Source organism: Solanum stenotomum, chromosome 5 (genome assembly GCF_019186545.1).
Source record: "Solanum stenotomum isolate F172 chromosome 5, ASM1918654v1, whole genome shotgun sequence".
Lineage (NCBI taxonomy): Eukaryota > Viridiplantae > Streptophyta > Magnoliopsida > Solanales > Solanaceae > Solanum > Solanum stenotomum.
In genome coordinates this window covers 7,055,817-7,074,128 of record NC_064286.1, presented here as the reverse complement: position 1 = coordinate 7,074,128, position 18,312 = coordinate 7,055,817, and the positions used below count along the sequence as shown (strand labels likewise).

At 34.1% G+C, this 18,312-nt stretch overlaps 1 protein-coding gene and 1 long non-coding RNA gene across 4 annotated transcripts; both read right to left on the bottom strand.

Annotated features, from left to right (window-relative positions):
- Window positions 1–625: 625 nt before the first annotated feature.
- Window positions 626–10,053, bottom strand: LOC125864551 (protein SUPPRESSOR OF PHYA-105 1-like). 3 transcript variants are annotated; one of them, XM_049544567.1, is made up of 10 exons: window positions 9,781–10,053; window positions 7,538–8,954; window positions 6,037–6,194; window positions 4,044–4,881; window positions 3,163–3,309; window positions 2,742–3,059; window positions 2,598–2,657; window positions 2,218–2,499; window positions 1,854–2,100; window positions 626–1,355 (listed from the first exon to the last, which is right to left on the bottom strand). In XM_049544567.1, exons 2-8 carry the CDS (start codon window positions 8,882–8,884, stop codon window positions 2,311–2,313), a joined length of 3,057 nt encoding a protein of 1,018 aa, XP_049400524.1. In that variant the 5' UTR covers window positions 8,885–8,954; window positions 9,781–10,053; the 3' UTR covers window positions 626–1,355; window positions 1,854–2,100; window positions 2,218–2,310. The 3 variants fall into 3 exon arrangements, with proteins under 3 accessions (XP_049400524.1, XP_049400526.1, XP_049400525.1); XM_049544569.1 differs by having other exon boundaries at window positions 2,208–2,499; window positions 9,781–10,046; XM_049544568.1 differs by lacking the exon at window positions 9,781–10,053 and having other exon boundaries at window positions 7,538–8,978.
- Window positions 10,054–14,839: 4,786 nt separating this feature from the next.
- On the bottom strand, window positions 14,840–18,312 carry LOC125864580 (uncharacterized). Its single transcript, XR_007446246.1, has 4 exons — window positions 17,990–18,312; window positions 15,939–15,997; window positions 15,464–15,553; window positions 14,840–15,078 (listed from the first exon to the last, which is right to left on the bottom strand). It is a non-coding gene; the product is annotated as an uncharacterized LOC125864580 (long non-coding RNA).

The window sequence follows — 18,312 nt, the reverse complement described above, 5'->3', positions numbered from 1 at the left end:
TTGTAGATGTCTAAAGAAAAAAATGTGACATTAATTGTTTTACTTCATGTTGCTATTTTTCTTTTTGATGTAACTAAGTGTAGTCAAGAATGCAAAGGAAAAGATGATATTTGAATATTTATGTAAAGAACAAAGATTGTTTTATATTTTTGAGTTTATGGCTCTCTATTGTGTTTATGTTGCCTTCAAGTTGATTGAACACCATTACATATGGATATAAAACTTGAAAATATTTTACATTTTTGTGTAGTTCTAATGAAATGTATATACCTATGCATTAGTCAATAATCTGTATACACCCGCTTTTTCTATCGAATAGGTGAGACCTTTGTTATGACAAGTCTATTTGGACTGCCAAATGGTTTAGCTTGGCATACGTGAGCATACCACATATGCCAAGCTAACAAGTAGAAATAGCATTCATTGGTCACTTTTTGGCTCTGTCTTCGAGAAATAGTCACTCATGTAGTGGCAAATTCCAAAACTCCATAATAATTTGAAATTCTAGACATAGACTATTTTTCAATTACAGAAGATAAAAAAGTAGCTACAACATTGGAAATAGCAATAACTACATCCAACACTTCAAATGTTGTCAATGATGTAAACTTGACTGAGATATAAGACAACAGCAACAGTTACACTACACTCGGGTTCCCAACATTTAAGCCTAAGCAATATATCAACAACTTGTCGAATTTAATAGGAGAGAAGAGCAGACAAGCAGCTAACATGGCATGCATGACTAAGTTGTTTTTCTAACTGTTTTTTCAGTAATTCTCCACTCAAAACATGATCGAGGAACGGAGTGTATCAAGTTTTCTAAGAAGTCTTGCACAGCTCGCGGATGATATGCTTCGAGGTTTTAACAGGGAGAGTTGCTTTTGAAGATAGCCAAGAGAAGATGTGCCGAAACATGAGGACAGGACCCATCAAAGTATCTGACAAACTTGACAGCGTATCTTGACACAACGATCCAACCAACAGACAAGTTTCTCATTCTATCTGCTGGATTTTCTGCTATGTAAAGAGGTAGTTAGTGATAAGCTCTGATCACAGTTGAATGGATTCACCATTACCACCAGTTTGAGTACAGTGACATCAAGGCTGGGATATTATGGAGCTGTCCCTCCCTAGGAAATTCTGTTCTGATCCTTTACCAGTCACACATACTTTTTCAAATGTTCGCTCACAAGGTGACTGAGAATGAAGTAACATAAGTCACAGAGACAAATTCTGAATCGGTACATGGCATGTGATGCAGCTTTTGCCTGTGGAACGGCAGATAACCTACTTAGATTACCAACTGAAAAGAAGTGGATTATGTCTACCAAGACTATGGAGCAAGAGACGATCTGCAAATGTTAAAGAAAGTAAAGCCTTAGCTTTTTGGATGTAGAGCTATTAAATGCAGCATTATAGCTAATATTTCTTTAGATTAAAGGCCACTTTATATTGCTCAAAATGTCTTGAAGCAAAACTTTAAAGAAAGTATTGTAAACTCAAAGTCTGGCATATTGCAGCAACCCGAAGGAGATTTTAACAAAGGGATATCATTTAGGCACAAATGGAAGGTGAAAACGCCAAGGATTAAGACCCGTAGAGTTCTGTCTCTAACTTTCAAGTTGGAGAGGAAGTGGACTCCACCTTCCACTTGTTCAAATGAAAAATACAGGGTTTGACAGCTCCCTTCATATTTGAATATGTGGTCAAAGGCGGCCGATGTTTGGTGGTGATTTGGTTTTTTTTTTTTTTTTGTTTTGTGGGGGGGGGGGGTTTGTGTTGCGGTGTGGAATATGTTTGATTAGGTGAACATGAAAGAGCTCATCCTCGCAAAAAATTATGATCCATACCTCCGCTTGGCAAATCCAATCATGCAAAGCATACTCTCTAACTGGTTTCTCAACTTTGCTGATGTCATTTCTTTGCGAAAGAAGCAGTGAAGAAGGCCACAACTTCTTCATCTCGATTTTCATTTATCCAGAAGAACTCACGAGACAGGCGAGGACTACATTAGAGCTGTCTCCTATTCTGAAGTCCATTCCATTTAGCCATGACTACAAATTGAGCTTCAATGTTCGACACCTAGATTTATCAATCCTGAAATGTTCAAAACATTCTGTTAAAAAAAACTTGTGTGCTTTGGACCAATTTAGTACTATGTCAAGGAAACTACAAACCTTAACAACTTATTTTACTGAATGTACCTTAAAGTACCTTAATTTTTCTCAAGTCCAGCTGAAGCTAGGTGTACAAAACACGTCTGCCAGCATGGTACAGATTCAGAAAATAAGGATGATGAGCTTTAACTCATACCAAACGTAACAGCTTTATACATCCAGTTGAGTTTGCCGCAACAACCATATTAGATTTCCTTCTCCAGCAAACACTTGAAACAAATTGCCCATTACTCTCACCATCATTGCCAGAGCTAGGATCAACAGATCCAAATTTATAAGAGGTAATTGGCATTGGTAGAGATCTATGATAAGCATATACCTGCAAAAAGAATGTTAGAAGTTAAGAAAAAGATTGATACTTCTTCGGGAAGTTAAGCCTACGGTTTAACATAAGAAAAATGATGGAATATGAAGTACCTCGTTAGATTCAGAACCACATGCAATGTACCCATCCAAAACTGATAACCCCACAAAGTTCTGTACAGAGCAAAAAAAGAGAGTAAATGAAATTGAACCTACAGCATTGAGATGTTCATCGTAGAGTAAATATCCTCTATTTACCTTTTCATTGGTGTGTCCCTTGAATGTCAAGCTGCAAGCATTTGAGGACAATCCTTCCAAACTTGTTCTCTTTAGGTCCCATAGCTTTAGCGTGTTATCTGTGGATGCAGAAACCAGGGTACCATAATCTAAGAATTTTACATAGCTAACAGCCTTCTCATGTCCAGATAATGTGCACCACGGAATCCTAGTATGGCGAAGATCATAGCAGTAAATTTTGTAATCAGCAGATCCGAAAGCCAACAGATGAGAGGAGTAAGCAGAAAACTGCACACAGCATATGTTGGCAGGATTCCAGATCGTATCCACAGAACTCCTCTGCCGAATGAAATAGATCAAACTATTTGTTTGTGTTTCCACAGATCCAAACTAAATGAAGATACCAACTTCATGAAAAAAGTAGCAGGATCGGGTAAAGTACCTCATTAATATTCCACACTTTTACAGAACAATCATCACTTCCAGTGGCAAACTTTGTTGGATCCACTTGAGAAAAATCAACAGACCAAGCCCTCTTCTGGTGCTCTGTATGTTGTGAAAATTCTTGACCTGTGCTTGCATCCCACATCTAGATTCAAAAATTATACAGCAAGATCTAGTTAACAAAATGAATGAGATACTCAACTTCAATTGCAAGCACATGTTAGCAGTGGCGAACCCAGGATTTTCGTACAGGCGGTTCGAAAAATAAAAATATAAACGTGTAAATAAGCCTTTAGAAATGGAAACCTTGAATTCTTTTGGGTTTAAAACCAAACTTTTAGCACATTTTTAAAGTAAAAAAAAAAAAACTAAAAAAAACTTGAAAAACAGAACTGAAAATTAAAAATAAAACCTAAAAAAACTGAAACTGAATAAGAAAAAAATAAAATGCTTTCAATGGGATTCGAACCAGTGACATACAGCTTAATTTCAAGGGTACTTGCCACTACGCCATCAATTTTTCTTTGTTATTGAGGGGGTTCAAAATTTATTTATCTACAGAAATACAGAAAATTTACCTTATATATACTGTAGAAAATTTACCTTATATATACCGTGTAATTTTTTGCCGAGGGGGTTCGGGTGAACCCCCTGGATACCACGTGGGTCCGCCCCTGCGTGTTAGGTAGCTGATATAACCTTTATTGTGATATTTAAAGCACTTACTAGCTAGGAGATTATTCTCTTACATTCTCCTATGAAAAGAGTAATGCCTCGAGTACTTACAGGCTAGTCAGATAACTAGAAAGACTTAAAAATATTGCCATAGCTCATGAAGATTCAAAACTCTTTACCAAGTTAAGCCAAACAAGTACACACCTTGACTACGCCATCATAGTCAGTTGAAGCCAGATAGTTCCTCATATATTTATTCCACGAAACACAGCTAAGCTTAGATCTGTTAGACATCTCAGCCACAGGATATTGAAGATCCGCCGATTCATTCAACAGTGAAGCAAATTCAAAGATTTTGATTTTCTTTGAGACACCAGCTGCAGCTATAAAGTCCTCTTCATAATCAAAACAGAGGGAGCAGATCACATTTGTAGAGTTGAGAAGATCACCATTTCTTAATGTCCCATATTCCTCAAACTTGCAGTAGCGAGCATATTTGCAAATACCTTCAAAGAACGCTCCAACACGATCAACAGATTTTAGAATTGGCTCTGCCTCTTTTGTTGAAACCTGGAACAATCTGTCACGACTCGTCAACAAATCCGTGTCTGTTCGACCTATTGAATCATTTTCTGCAAGTTGGATTTGGGACCTCATGCAGAAGTATGCACTTTCAAGCTGAGAAATATTCTTCATCAGCTTTTCATTGCTCATATTTGGAATAGAAAATGATCTAGAAATAGAGTCAGTCGAATTGAGATGCTTTAAGTAGGATCCTTGCCGCATATTATTGAAGTCAGTTTCCACCCAATCTGAATTTCTAAGGACCTCCCTTTTCTCAACATCCTTGATATCAGCCTCTAGGCACTCTATTCTTTGTAATAACTTGGAGGTATTATTCTTTTTTTGCTCCTGCAATGAATCTAGGAAATAGAGCAAGACGTCTGAATCAGGGTCATCATCCTTCTCAATAAATGATGGGACACCATCTATTTTACATACTTCTTCAGCTCCAATAATTAATTCAGACTGTAAGATTTCCCTACAAAGATAAGTTGTATTGTGAATGTGATTACAAATCAAACAAATTAACTTGAGGATATTTACAAATTTGCTGTGCCTGAGCTTCTAGCAATTAGAGAAGTTAAAACTCAGTACGACAAAGCTAGAAGATTTACAACACAAAAGTGAAATATCTATTGATCAAAAGGGCAAATTGCAGGTAGAAGTCATACTAACTATTAAAGAACAATAACCAATTTCAGAAAATGTCTTTTCCCTCAATCCTAATGAGTGGAGGACAGTTTGCTATTTATTTCCACCATCACAGAAATGCAACTCTTCCATGTCTAAAAGCTATCCCTCTTAAGACCTAAAAAATGGTTTTACTAAATCTTATAGCTTGGCAGGGAGCAAGGTGCATTTACTGCATATGCAAGTTCCCACAGAGATGACAGCAGGATTAGACAGTACACCACTTGAGATTATGAACATATTACACGAATAACATCAAACTGATTCCATGCTAAAATGATGTTATTAGACTACCAGCTCTAACCTAGTGGGGCGTGATATCTCCTACTCCCTCTGTTTCAATTTATGTGAATGGGCACGGAAAAAAAAGGATGACTTTTGAAACTTAGGGTCATAAACATGTCATAGCATTTGTGTGGTTATAAGACTTTAGAAACTTGTGTTCTTAAACAAGCCATAACATTTGTGTGGATATAAAATCGTGTCACTAAGGGTAAAATGAGAAATTTAAGTTAAATTGTTTGCATATTTAGATAGAGGTCATTCTTTTTTTAATAGACTAAGAAGGACACAGGGTCACATAAACTGGAACATAGGGAGCATATAACAAGGTGACAAGAGAAGTGGCTAAGATGCCTCAAGCCCCAAAGAACTCCACCATCTCTATTTATTATCGAGAAGTCACTCTCGAGAACAACCAGTTTCTAAGCCGAAACGGAAAAAGAGCATAATAGTTATAACAATATCAAACTACGAGGATTCTGTGATTGCCAAAAACTGAAAATGCATTGAGTTCACTCAGAGCATCACAATGTTTTCCACATACCCTATTTTAGGATACTGTATTGCTGGCTGTCTTACAGGTATGTCAACATTGACTTTTTCAGCAAAGTCCAAATAGCAGTAAATAATATTGCACAACAAATTAAAAACATAACAATACCTTGTTGTTGGACGAGAAGAAGGCACAGGATGAAGCAGCAAAAAGCAAAAGCCAACTTCCTTGGGATTTTGACAAAGGAAATTTGGAGGGAGAATGCGACTTTGCAAATTCAACATGGCTGTGGAATGTGCCGCAGGTGATTCAAAACAGCAGAGCAACTAAAAGAAACAACATGAATTAGTAAGAGTAAAGATAATTTATCTCACCCCTTTGGCAAAGTGCATTGTGAAACAAAATTTGGCAAAGTGCATTGTGAAACAAAACGTCAGTTCCCACACCCCACGAAAAAATCATTAACTTAGCCAGATTGTGTACAGCTACATATATTTCCCCAGAGGAAAAGTAAGTTGAAAATTAACAAAAGAAACCACAAAGGAGAACAGATAAGGGGTGCAGCTGAATCAAGATATATACTCAATGCTAAAAAGAATTGAGCATATGCAACACTGATTCATTGCATTAATGACTGTGCATTAAATTCTAGAGAAGAACAACAGGCTCCTTGGAAAAGATTTGGGAGGTGCTCTCGCCTGCCTTCTCCATACTCAACAATCTGAGAGAGCAATGGAGCATCTGAGGGTTAAATCTCAAAAGTCTATTTAGAAAAGACAAGCATATCCAGACTGGAATATTCTAGCACAAAGATCCAGTAGAGTGGGACAGTAAAAGTTTCACAAAAGCATATGATTCAATAAATCTTAATTATATTGATTTTAATTCAGTTTCTTAAAGCTCAAGAAGCAAAATCAGGGAAGTGCTACAGGGAGACAGAGTATGTTTTCATCAGAAAAAACTTCCCTTCTTTTTTTGGTGTTTTCTTTCTTGTTTGTTTGGGATGTATGTATCTTCTTCTTTTTGGTGAGGAAGGTAATTGTATTACACAAGCAGCACTTAGTAGGTGCCGAAGTGTACATAGGTGAGCACAAAGCAAAAGAAAAATCACTTACCAATCTTATAGAAATTTTAATAGGCTAAGTATGGATTCTGCTTCATTTAAAAATTCTTCTTAGACTAAAAAGAAAATAAAAGTTCAAAGTTAAACTTGATCTGTTGGAATGAGTTGGCTTTTATCTTTCAAAACATCAGTTCCTTTCTTTCCAAACAACAGTGAATGTGTGTATTGTAGTTACACCAACATTTGAGATCATCTTAAAATCTGCTTCAACATAAATTCAACATCTAAGAACTGATTCTGCATCATTTAAAACAACTCCCTACACCAAAAACAGAACAAAAGTATACAATAAAACTTGATCTGTTGGATTGTGTTTTCCATATCTTCAAAATATCTAGTGTTACATTCCCTCCTCACTGTCCACCATTTATTCAAATGTGACATTAATATTATATTGTGAACTCTTGCTTAATATGGATTGGACTTGTGCAAACTGAACCTAAGTTTGTGTCTAAGAGGAGAGACAAATGAGCAGAAGGAAAAAGAAAGAGAATTTGTTAGTGGTTTGAAGTAAAATGATTATGAACCCAGCAATTGATTACCCACCTCAAAGAAAAGAACCCCGATACTGTAGATATTAGATGATGCTAGGCTTTCGTGATTGAGTTCTTCAGGACAAGTGTACCACTTCTTCTCTAATTGATTAATGTCAGACTCCAGTAGACACCCTGCCTGAAATGATGTGCCTTCATCACGAGAAGAACGAGCATTGGTTTCAGGCTGCTGCCTCATCAAGTCCACATCCACATTGACCTTCTGCAGCTTTGAACCTAAGTTACTATTAGCACGCATTTCCATGTGGGATGGCCTTTTCCCATTAGTATTCCGGCTCACGGCATACATGGAGTCTATCTGGACAGATGAACCAATATATTTAACACCATTAGGTGACAGTAAAATAAAACAGGAAGGCCGTATATCCTGGAATGCATTTCCTTCAGAGTGGGCAATATCAATTAACTTCACTATCTGCCGGAATATGTGAATCCTCTCAGCTTTGTTTATCTGTGATCCTGTCGAGTTTAACCACTCTCTCAAGGTAACTCCATTGTAAGTTGAAGTGGGTCTTTGGTGATCGCTACGACTAAAAGATGCTTGATTAGAATTAGCACCTTGCTTAAACAATGCATCAGATGATACCATTCCTGTGGAAGCTTGCTCGAACTCATTCTTATTCTGCAGAGTAGAGGCAGCATGAACTTCTTTATGAAGTGCAGGTCCTTTTGGTAAAACAGCTTTGCCTTTAAGAGATCGGTTAGCAAAAAAATGAGAAAAGCTAGAAGTGGATAAAAGTTTTGATTGACTACTTCCTGGAAGTAATCTATTGCTTGGAATAATAAGGTTATGGTCTTCTGTTGATTGGGAAGACACTGCATTAGAGCCTTCTTTGATATCTTTGTCGGATGCTTGCTTCAGCATTTTCAGCGCTAGTAAATTTATTCCTGGCAACTCCTTGGAACTTAATTGCTGAACAGCCTTGTCCGTGGATGAAGGATCTCCATCCCCCTTCACACTTCTAGAGCCAGACCCCAATTGATAGAAACGTTGCCACTGAATTTGTGGTTTCTGATTGGTTTCTTGATTATTGGAGCATCTAAGAGAAGCTGGCTCAGAAATTTTGTAATTACACAACTTTTCAACTGTGAGCCTTGAACTATTCAATGAGTAAGAACTTGTACCATGGAGCTGAGGCCCCTTCATGGACATTACATTTCTGTTCATACCATCATTCTCCAACATCCCTGAACTGGCAGAAGTTGATCCCTCCGGCAACTCATGACTGGTAGATGTACACTTTCTCATTGATGGTTCACCAGAATCACACTCCCTCGTTCTAGATAGCACATTCGCACCTACATCATTTGCCTCTGCTTCCTCCTTTGACTTGTCCATATCATTCCAAATGGACTCTTTCAATTAAATACCAGCTGCATTCAGCAATGTTTACCCCTTGAGGGACTGGCTGAAATAAAACAAAGTACTTTGTAGTTAGCACAAATTTCTTATTCTTTAACTTCGTTCTTTTATTAAGACACATGGAATTTCGAGGCACTAAGGGAAAAGGGAGTAAAATATCTCTCAATATCTTTCCTCATTCAACTAGTCAAGTTGGTCGAAGCACGTCTGCCAGAACTAAGATTTACAACAAAATACTCAATGTGATTCCACAAGTGGTGACTGTGTGCGGGTGGGGAGTACACAACCTTACCCCTACATTGTGAAGATAGAGAGGTTATTTCTAATAGACCCACGGCTCATGTAAAGCATATAAAAAACAAATATGCAAAGCAAATACAGAATTGAACATATCAATACCGGCAACACCAAAGAAGAGAGAAAAGAATATCCTATGATCATAATAAAGAACTATACTAGCTTTGATTACTTTGACTTTCTATGAATGCTCATGTATTATAAGTAAATCCATAACATACCAAGTGTAATCCCACAAATGTGGTCTAGAGAGCTCTTAGGAAGTAGGCAAGTTACCCTTACCTACCCTTAACAGTTCCCTAGGAGGCTATTTCATAACCACAACCTAACAAACATAATTGATAAAGGGGTAAAAAGGAATCATAAATTTTCATTTAAGCATGAAACCAAAATCAAGAATAAGGCAATACCCAATTATACAATTTATGATATTATCACATTTGGGGAAAACAAACTCAATAAGGTGAAACACTATAGCCAAACAAAGAAATCCAAGACATAAACAAACTGAAAAAAGTTCAAATTTTTTTACCAAATCTTAAATCACAAACCCACAAAGAAATCAAAAGAGTTACCTGAAATTGAAATGGGGGAAAAGGGTAGTCAATCCAAGAATCTGTCTAGCTCATCACTCATCACTATTCAAGATTCTGAAAAAAAAAAACAATATTTTTCATTTTTTTAACACCACAACTAGAAATTTGCTACTGTGCAATTATTTGTGCATTAATTTACTCTATGGATATGATGATTGATGAATCAGTCAGTCATCCCACTTGGAAAAAAAAAATTGTTTTCGCCAAATGATGTCTGTGAAAAGTGGAGCATTTCAGATATTGTTTTCGCCGAATTGTGGTTTGTTAAAGGGCTGTTTGGCCATTAATTTATAAAATTTGGAAAAGGAAAAAAGCGAACATGTTACGAAAGTGAGTCATATATTCTTGAATTAGGGTTAGGGTGTACAAAATTGAATTAAATTGCAATTTGAGTCAAATCGGAAAAAAACCCTACTAGTAGTTTGTTTTGACTTGGTTTAGTATTGGGAAAAAAAATCCGATTATATTTGGGTTGGTTTGGTTTTAACTAAAAAAAAAATCAACCCAAGATCAAACCAATCCGACATTATATAGATAATTTTAAATTTTTATTTTATCATAAAAATATTTACTTTGATATAATTTTTAAATATTTTTTAAACTTTTTCATAGTTTTTATTTTTTAATATATTATTTCAAGTTTGAAACTTAAAATTCTGAATAGTCCAATAAAGATTATAGTCCATAGATGTTGATAATTATAATAAAACTTAAATCAAAATCAAATTAATACTAATGCAAAAAAAAATCAATCAACACTAAGAATGACAATAATATTGAATATTTGTTCTTTAATTTTACATTAGTTTAGACAATTAAAATACATAATCTAATTTTAATTTCCTTTAATATTTAGTCATGTAACTAATACTTATCAAACTTATTTTAGCATAATTTAGTACTTTTAAATTATGATTATTTTCATTATGACTTATTAATTTATAATATTTGTTTTACGCGATTTCATTATTATTTTTTTGTTGGATATTTTAGTGTCATTAATTATATCATAGTTTGTGTTATTTTCTTAAGAAACACCTTAGATAGTTGTAGTTTAGTAGGACTAAAGAAATATTTTAGTGTCATTAATCATATCGTATGTTTCTATGAATACTTTAACGGAAAAACCCGAAAAAAATTTGAAAAATCCCGAGGTTGAAAAACCCGAGTTTTTTTTATTTGGTTTGATTTATAAATTTAAAAATCCTAAACAAATTATTTGGTTTGATATTTGAAAAACCCAAATCAACCCAACCATGTACACCCCTACCTCTAATGTTACACAAATGGTTAATATATACCATTTTTCCTCCTCCTAATTTCTAACACATATTTTTATGGCTATATTTATTGAGCAACTTTCACATATAGCAAATACAAAAATCATATTTGTATGTTATAGCTATAGTTTGCATAATTGCGCTCCATAGCAAACTTTATATTTGTTATGGCTATTTCGCTATACATATATACAAAAGAAGCAATTGTATAATCTGTTTCAGTATACATATACAAAAAATCAATTGTATAATTTATGTTTGTATAAAGCGAGAAAGAGAGAAAGACAAAAGAAAACTGGGCAGGGGAGATCGTATTTGTATAATCATAAGTGTATAGGACGAAAATAAATGCATTTGCATTTGTATTTGTACATACAATTTTCTCTCGCTTTATACAAACACAAACGCAATGTATACATTTGTGTTTGTATAAAGTGAGAGAGGCGAGCGAGATTTAGGAGAGTGGCGAGCGAGATCTGGGAGAGGGGAGAGAGGAGAACGAAAATATATGTATATATATATATATATATATATATATATAATTTTCTCTCACTTTATACAAGCATAAACGCATTTTATACATTTGTGTTTGTACAAAAGCGAGAAAGGCGAGTGAGATTGCCCAGCGAGAACGAGAGTGGTGAGCGAGATTCCACCAGGGAAAGAGGCGAAATAACAACAGTTTGTTATGGGGTACAATTAAATCAAACTATGTTTATAACATTTAATTTGAATTATAGTTTGCTATTATATACTCCCTCTGTCCCATTTTATATGAGGTACTTTGACTCGGCACGAAGTTTAAGAAAGGAAGAAAGACTTTTAAAATTTGTGGTCCAAAATGAATGATAGAAATTTGTGTGGCTGAAATCATTTCATTAAGGGTAAAATAAACATTTTATAGCTAAATTGTTACTTAAAATAGAAATGTGTCATTCTTTTTTGGACTGACTAAAAAGGAAAGTAAGTCATATAAATTGGGACAGAGGGAGTACAATTTTCCCATATTTATTTTTATAGGGTATATTTACTCCTAAGTTCTAACACATATTTCTTTTACTTTATTTTATTCAACGACTAATTTGAATTTATTATTTTGATGGTTAAATTTATTTTTTTTCACAATTTTTTTATAAATGTATCATAGATGCCCAAAAAAAATTACATATACAAACTAAATTACCATATAGTCATAAAAAATAGTTTTAAATTACAACTAGCCGCAAAAACTTAATTTTAATTTTTTTTCAATCTTTTTTCATTCACACTTCTTTCTTTTTATTTCTCTTATGTTTACATTAAGAATGAAAAAAAATAAAATAAAATAAAAATAAGAAACTCAAATATACCTTTAAATAATAATAATCAAAGAAGTCAAAAAATAATTCATCTATGGAAAAGATCAAATATACCTTTACATAGATTTTTTTTTAAAAATGAACATTTCACTTTCATTAGATGATAAAGTTAAGTACCATACCACCCTAAACAACTGTGATCCACACATTCGTCCGCCCAAACTCTGCGCCCGAAGGCTCATGCATGCTAACTCCCGACAATTCTCAAGGTATTATGCAAGTAAAGACAAGCCTAACTACTCAATTAATCCTAGCATATCAGGACGTCGAGCAACTGTCGAATAACTCTAAACACGAGCTTCTGGATCCGTGGGGGCGAATCTTGACAGACGTAAATCAGAAGTCCATGGGTTTGACCTCCTTGTGCTAGAATATCTCCCCTCCCTTGTCCCCAAGCTTGAAGCAGTTTTTGGTGTATAACCTTCATCTATTTTACCTTTGGGGGAGGAGAAAACTTAAAAGAATTCACGTTTTCGAGTTTCTACCACGCTAACCCTGCTATAGCGTTTGACGGGCCACTACAATGCACGATAAAGAGAATATTCCCACTATGATAGGATGAAGTTAGTCGGGGTCAATTTCAAATTTTGAGATTTTTCTCGTGTCACCCCAATTTTAAATTGACAATGTGTTTCAAAAAAATTCGAGACTCCACACAAGGTGCCTTTTGAATAATGATAAGTCATGTCATTACAATAGATACCAATTTACCCATTATTCATCCCTGAACTTTTATCAGGACGAAAGGAAAGACAGGCCAGTCACAAAAGATCATTGTCTGATTCGATAACATCAAAAAAGAATTTAAACCCTAGGGAACCACACAAAACTACAACGTCCCATATACCCAAATATACCGGATTAGGAAATTTAAACGAACAAAGCCACATAAATTTTCACGCCTTAGAGGCTTGACACAATTCAAAACAGAATAAGAGGGAGAGGAATGAGTTTCTCGTCGCATTTATCTTTTTTACCCTCTAAAACTCACTTTTTCTTGCTCGGTCACTCCTTTCTAAATGATGATACTAAGGTAATAATGATTTCCTCACTCTCCTTACTTCATTACGCACATAATGACTATTGTTGAAATTGTAGAAGCACGGGGTTTCTCTTACATTCACAACGCTCCTACAGCATTATAGGCATAAGAATCACGATGAATAGGACCAAAAATGAGTCTGAAATGGGGGAAGTTGAAGGATTGTTCTTGGTTAAAACTTAGATATTAACATTAGAAAAATCATAATTTGAACATATAAAAAAAATTAAAAATCCTTGGTAGTCATCTCGTCTTTCCCAATTGGACTTCTCAAACCAATATTCTCATCAAGCAAATTTCATTCGCCACCATCCCCCGACACACCTCTTTCCCATCTAATTCTTCATTCTTTCTTTCTTTCTTTCTAGCATCATTCCACCATTATCAATATCATCATCGTTGTTTACTTCATCGAAAAAGCATCAATTAAATAAATAACCAGTCAAAACATAAAAAAAAATCAAAAGAATTTACTGATAAAGATATTCATTTGAGTTGTAGAAGAGAATTTCATCAGAATAAAAATCAAATTGAGTCGAAACAATTCCGGTGAAACTCCATTTTTTTCCGACAAGACTAATACGAATCTGAAATTATTTTCTTTGAAATCGTTAAAGAATTCAAATTCTAAAGAACGCACAACATTGAAGAAGAAAAAAATATCAACAAATCTTGGTTGATATTGAAAAAGAGAATGAGATTGGAAGAAATGACAACTACAATATTTAATCAGAATAAAGGAGAGGAGGTAGGTGTACGGTTATCTCAATGAGGATGGTTATCGGAGTGTGTGGTTTTAGCCGGAGGCGGCTATGTGTGTTTTGGCAAAGATGAAAATGTGGAAGGATGGACGTCGGGGTGGGTGGGGTGTTCTGGCAAAGAAGAAAAGGGAGAGAAAGGTTTTCGTCTTCTTTTCTTTTTTGGCTAAAAACATAGTTTTTATTTATTTTTTAATATATTTTTTATTATTATTATCATGGGTCCAATGCCACATATCTTTTTCTGATTATTTACTATGTCACATTATCGTGAGTGTATGACACACAATTTCTATTTTTAATTAATTGTCAAAAAATGTTTAATAGGTTTTTTTTTTTACTAATAAAAGTGTTCAATTCAAACAAGCCTAAGATGATGTGTCCAAGTAAAATATGCAAATAATTTTAAGTGGATATATTATAAGTGATAAAAGACTTGTTTATAAGTATACTAGATTGTCCGTCGCCCGTGCTGAGCACGGGCCAAACATGTGTGATTTCAATATCATTTTTTTTATCGTAAGAATAGAACTTAAATAATTTAACTACATTTAATCTAAATTTCTTTGCACTAACTTGGTTAGGAAAGTGACATGTTTATGTACATGTGAAAGAGAAGTCCATGTACCTTTAGATAATATTGATCCTCTTCCAGTCTTACATCAATATAAATAAAATAAACACTAATTCATACAGAAGTTTAAATAGAGGCTATGTACATTATCTCCACTCTGACATAGACCAATAGTACTCAACACTATTTCTCAATCAAAATATTCAGCGCCAAACCTAAATGTCTGGTAAGTGATCTCTTGTTGTCTTGATCATGTCGTTAAGCCCTATAAGATCAACAAATTCATTGCATAAATAACCAGTATATGTGGATTAGAAAGAATGCAGATGTTTTGCCTAGCGAAAGAGGATAAGATACAAGTATCAACTTATTTAACTTTAAGAGATGCAAATATCAAGTAGAAACTAATTCTTCCGACATCCCAGTATCACAGAACTTGAACTTTGGTCTAAACAAAAATTCTGGAGAAAGCATGAGTTTATTTAATTGAAATACATTCTATATATACAACAAAAGTGGATACAAGTCATGCCCCCCCCTCACCTCCCACAAAAAAAAATCTATGAGGGATGACATTCAGATTTTGTACCTAAGTAAGCCAATACGTGAATGACACAAGTATAAAATCAATGCTTGTATGTTTTTTTTACCTTCATCAGTCTCATATTTCTTGGAATACTTCACAAAGGCCTTCTTCTTGGATTTTCTCTAATTTTTGTAGGAACCTCTTCAACTATTCACTGAGATTGATCATTGAAGCAGCAAGCTAAATTATTTGCATAGCAACCCACATAAATCAGATGTATGAACTTATCGAAGCAAACTTATGCAATTCAAATGTATGAACTTTTAGAAGTCATAAAAAAGATGTTGAATCATTGATGGGTTTCTCATAAAAGATCAGTTAATTTTATCATTTGATATCAACAACAACCTATAGTACACAATTGTGTAGGTCTTGTTCATCATTCATTTCATAGTAACCAACACATTCATTTCATGTACATGTGAAGTAGGTAGAATTCAGCAAAAATTATTTCTAAATAATGATTGAATAAAAATTCCTTATTTAGGATTCATTTGAATCAACACTAAAAGCATAATGTTTTCTAAGTATGGTCTAACCTCGTATACCCACAACTCAAGTGACTTAGGTGGCAGTTAGATGTCTCATATGAAGATCCCTGGAAAAAGTTACAACATATCATTTACGCGTCATATTCTTAACAATAGTTTTTTTGCGAGTTAGTATATTTATACTAAAAGCCTAATTCTATGAATGTCATAAAATTATGTGCATTGTTATGAGTAGCTAGGTACAAATTCGTAGTGGAGCATTATTTTAAGGATATCTTTACTGCTTAGTTTTCTACTTATCACTAAGAATTCAACTCCTACAAAGAAAGTCATTGGTATTAATTTACCTTATCTTGTGTTATTGCGGTGAAATTTGAAATGCTATTCTCATAATGCAATATAAAGAAGAGAGAAGTATTAACATCCTGAACTTGGCGTGAATTATTAGTTTCATGCTCAAACTATTGATAGCCTTAAAATCACTCCTCTACTTGACTAACTTAACTTAAATACACCCCAATCTGCCACATGACATAACAAGTGGTCTCAAACTCTTGTAGAAGCGTGGAGCTCTTAGTAAAAAGTCGAGAGAAAAATTGAAAACACTGATGGTTGCTTATATAGGAGTCGCTTGTTTGGAAGAAGAAGTTCCTTGTTCTACTTGAATACTGCTTCAGTATCACGTTGTTAGAAATATGACATTTCTTTCAATAGGTCCATGATGCCTCCTATAGCTCTATACTATAAATGCTTGGAACAGTCAAATTATTAAATATTTTAGCAGTGAAATCACAATTAGCTAGAAACAACGAAATATAACTTTCTTCAGTATCATCAAAGTATAGATGCTTCTAACTATAGTTCCAAACATAGTAATTTACATGTTCACCACACTAATACACAGATAAAGTACTTAAAACAAAAGTATTAATAAAAACCTGTTTCATATTCTCTCCTAGTGAATATAGAATTTTAGGAAACAATCACCTCATGTTGTATGCATCATTGCCCTTACTGCAAGCCCAATTATTTTTTGTCTTCAGTTTACTATTCAAAACTAGAATAATATACATTGCTTCTTATTTTTAGGAAGAGCTAAAATAACTTCTTTTTTGTCCACTCGAATCTAGTCTAGAAAACAAGGCAATAGGTAAAAAAAATTGACTGAACAGAAATATATTACTAACCTTTGAAAATATTAATCCATAGTGTTAAAGAAATTAGGAAGAGAGGAAAAATCTCTAAAACAATTCCAGCCCGCTACAGCCCTCTCAGATCTCCTCATGACCTCCCAAAGAATGCCGTTAAGGAGAAAATCAAGAATTTTGACTCCAAATATTCAAAAAGAACATGTGTATGTAGAATCAAGTAAGAAAAGATCCAAAAGCACAAGAAATTTTATAGTGATAAAAAACATTATGTACCTCTTTTTTTGTTATAATTTACACTTGACAGTTCTTGGAAATTTGTAAAGTAATTTTTTGAACTCATAGTAAAATTTCACCATTGTTTTCAATAATAGAGCCGAGTTATATCCTTTTCACCCTCATCCCTTACTCTACTAACCTCATCAGGTCAAATCAGACAAGAAAAGAAAGCCCTAAAGAAGTTTGAAAAAAGAGAGAAGGAGTTGGCAAGGATGAGAGAGGAAACTTGAATATTGTAACACCAGTTGCGAAGATGAAGAGAGCTCGAAAAACTATTGAGAAGTCCAAAAGAGAGCAAAAAAGTGGGGAAACAAAGAAGATGAAGGAATAGATATCCGGATAGTAAAACAACCAAAGACTATGAACATAATCATAATACACATGTCTGCTTCAGAAAGATACATCAAATATACATGGTAACAGAAAAAGCTCAAAAATATACATCCAAACAAATGATCTCAAGTATAAAGTATCATTTACATTACTTTTGGTACTACAATTAGACATAGCAGTGTTAACCAAATAATTAACATATAAAAAAACAGAGAACTCCATGTATCATTTCCAACATCTCTATACAAAACACCAATACATATTTATTTAAGGCAAGACTGATAAGGAAAAGAAAGAACCTAACCATCACAAAGACGAAATGAAAGAGAGTTCACATACATGTAATGGAGGAGTTTTATCATCCAAGGCCAAGCTGATGTCAAAGTCATTATACCTATAATTGGATTATCTGGCATATTTGAATGACATGCTAATCAAATTACTATAAGAAAATCATATTTGGATATAATATAAACAATCTATAAAAATAACATTTTGGCCTTCATATTTTCATAGAATGATATTTGGTCTTTGGAAACTAATTAAATTCAAAAAAGTAATAACGCGTGAACTATCTAAAGTCACAAGAATCAGCATTTTTACCTCTTCTATTTGAATTGTTCATTAATCATAGAAAAGAAGATGTAAACTCACCACTAATG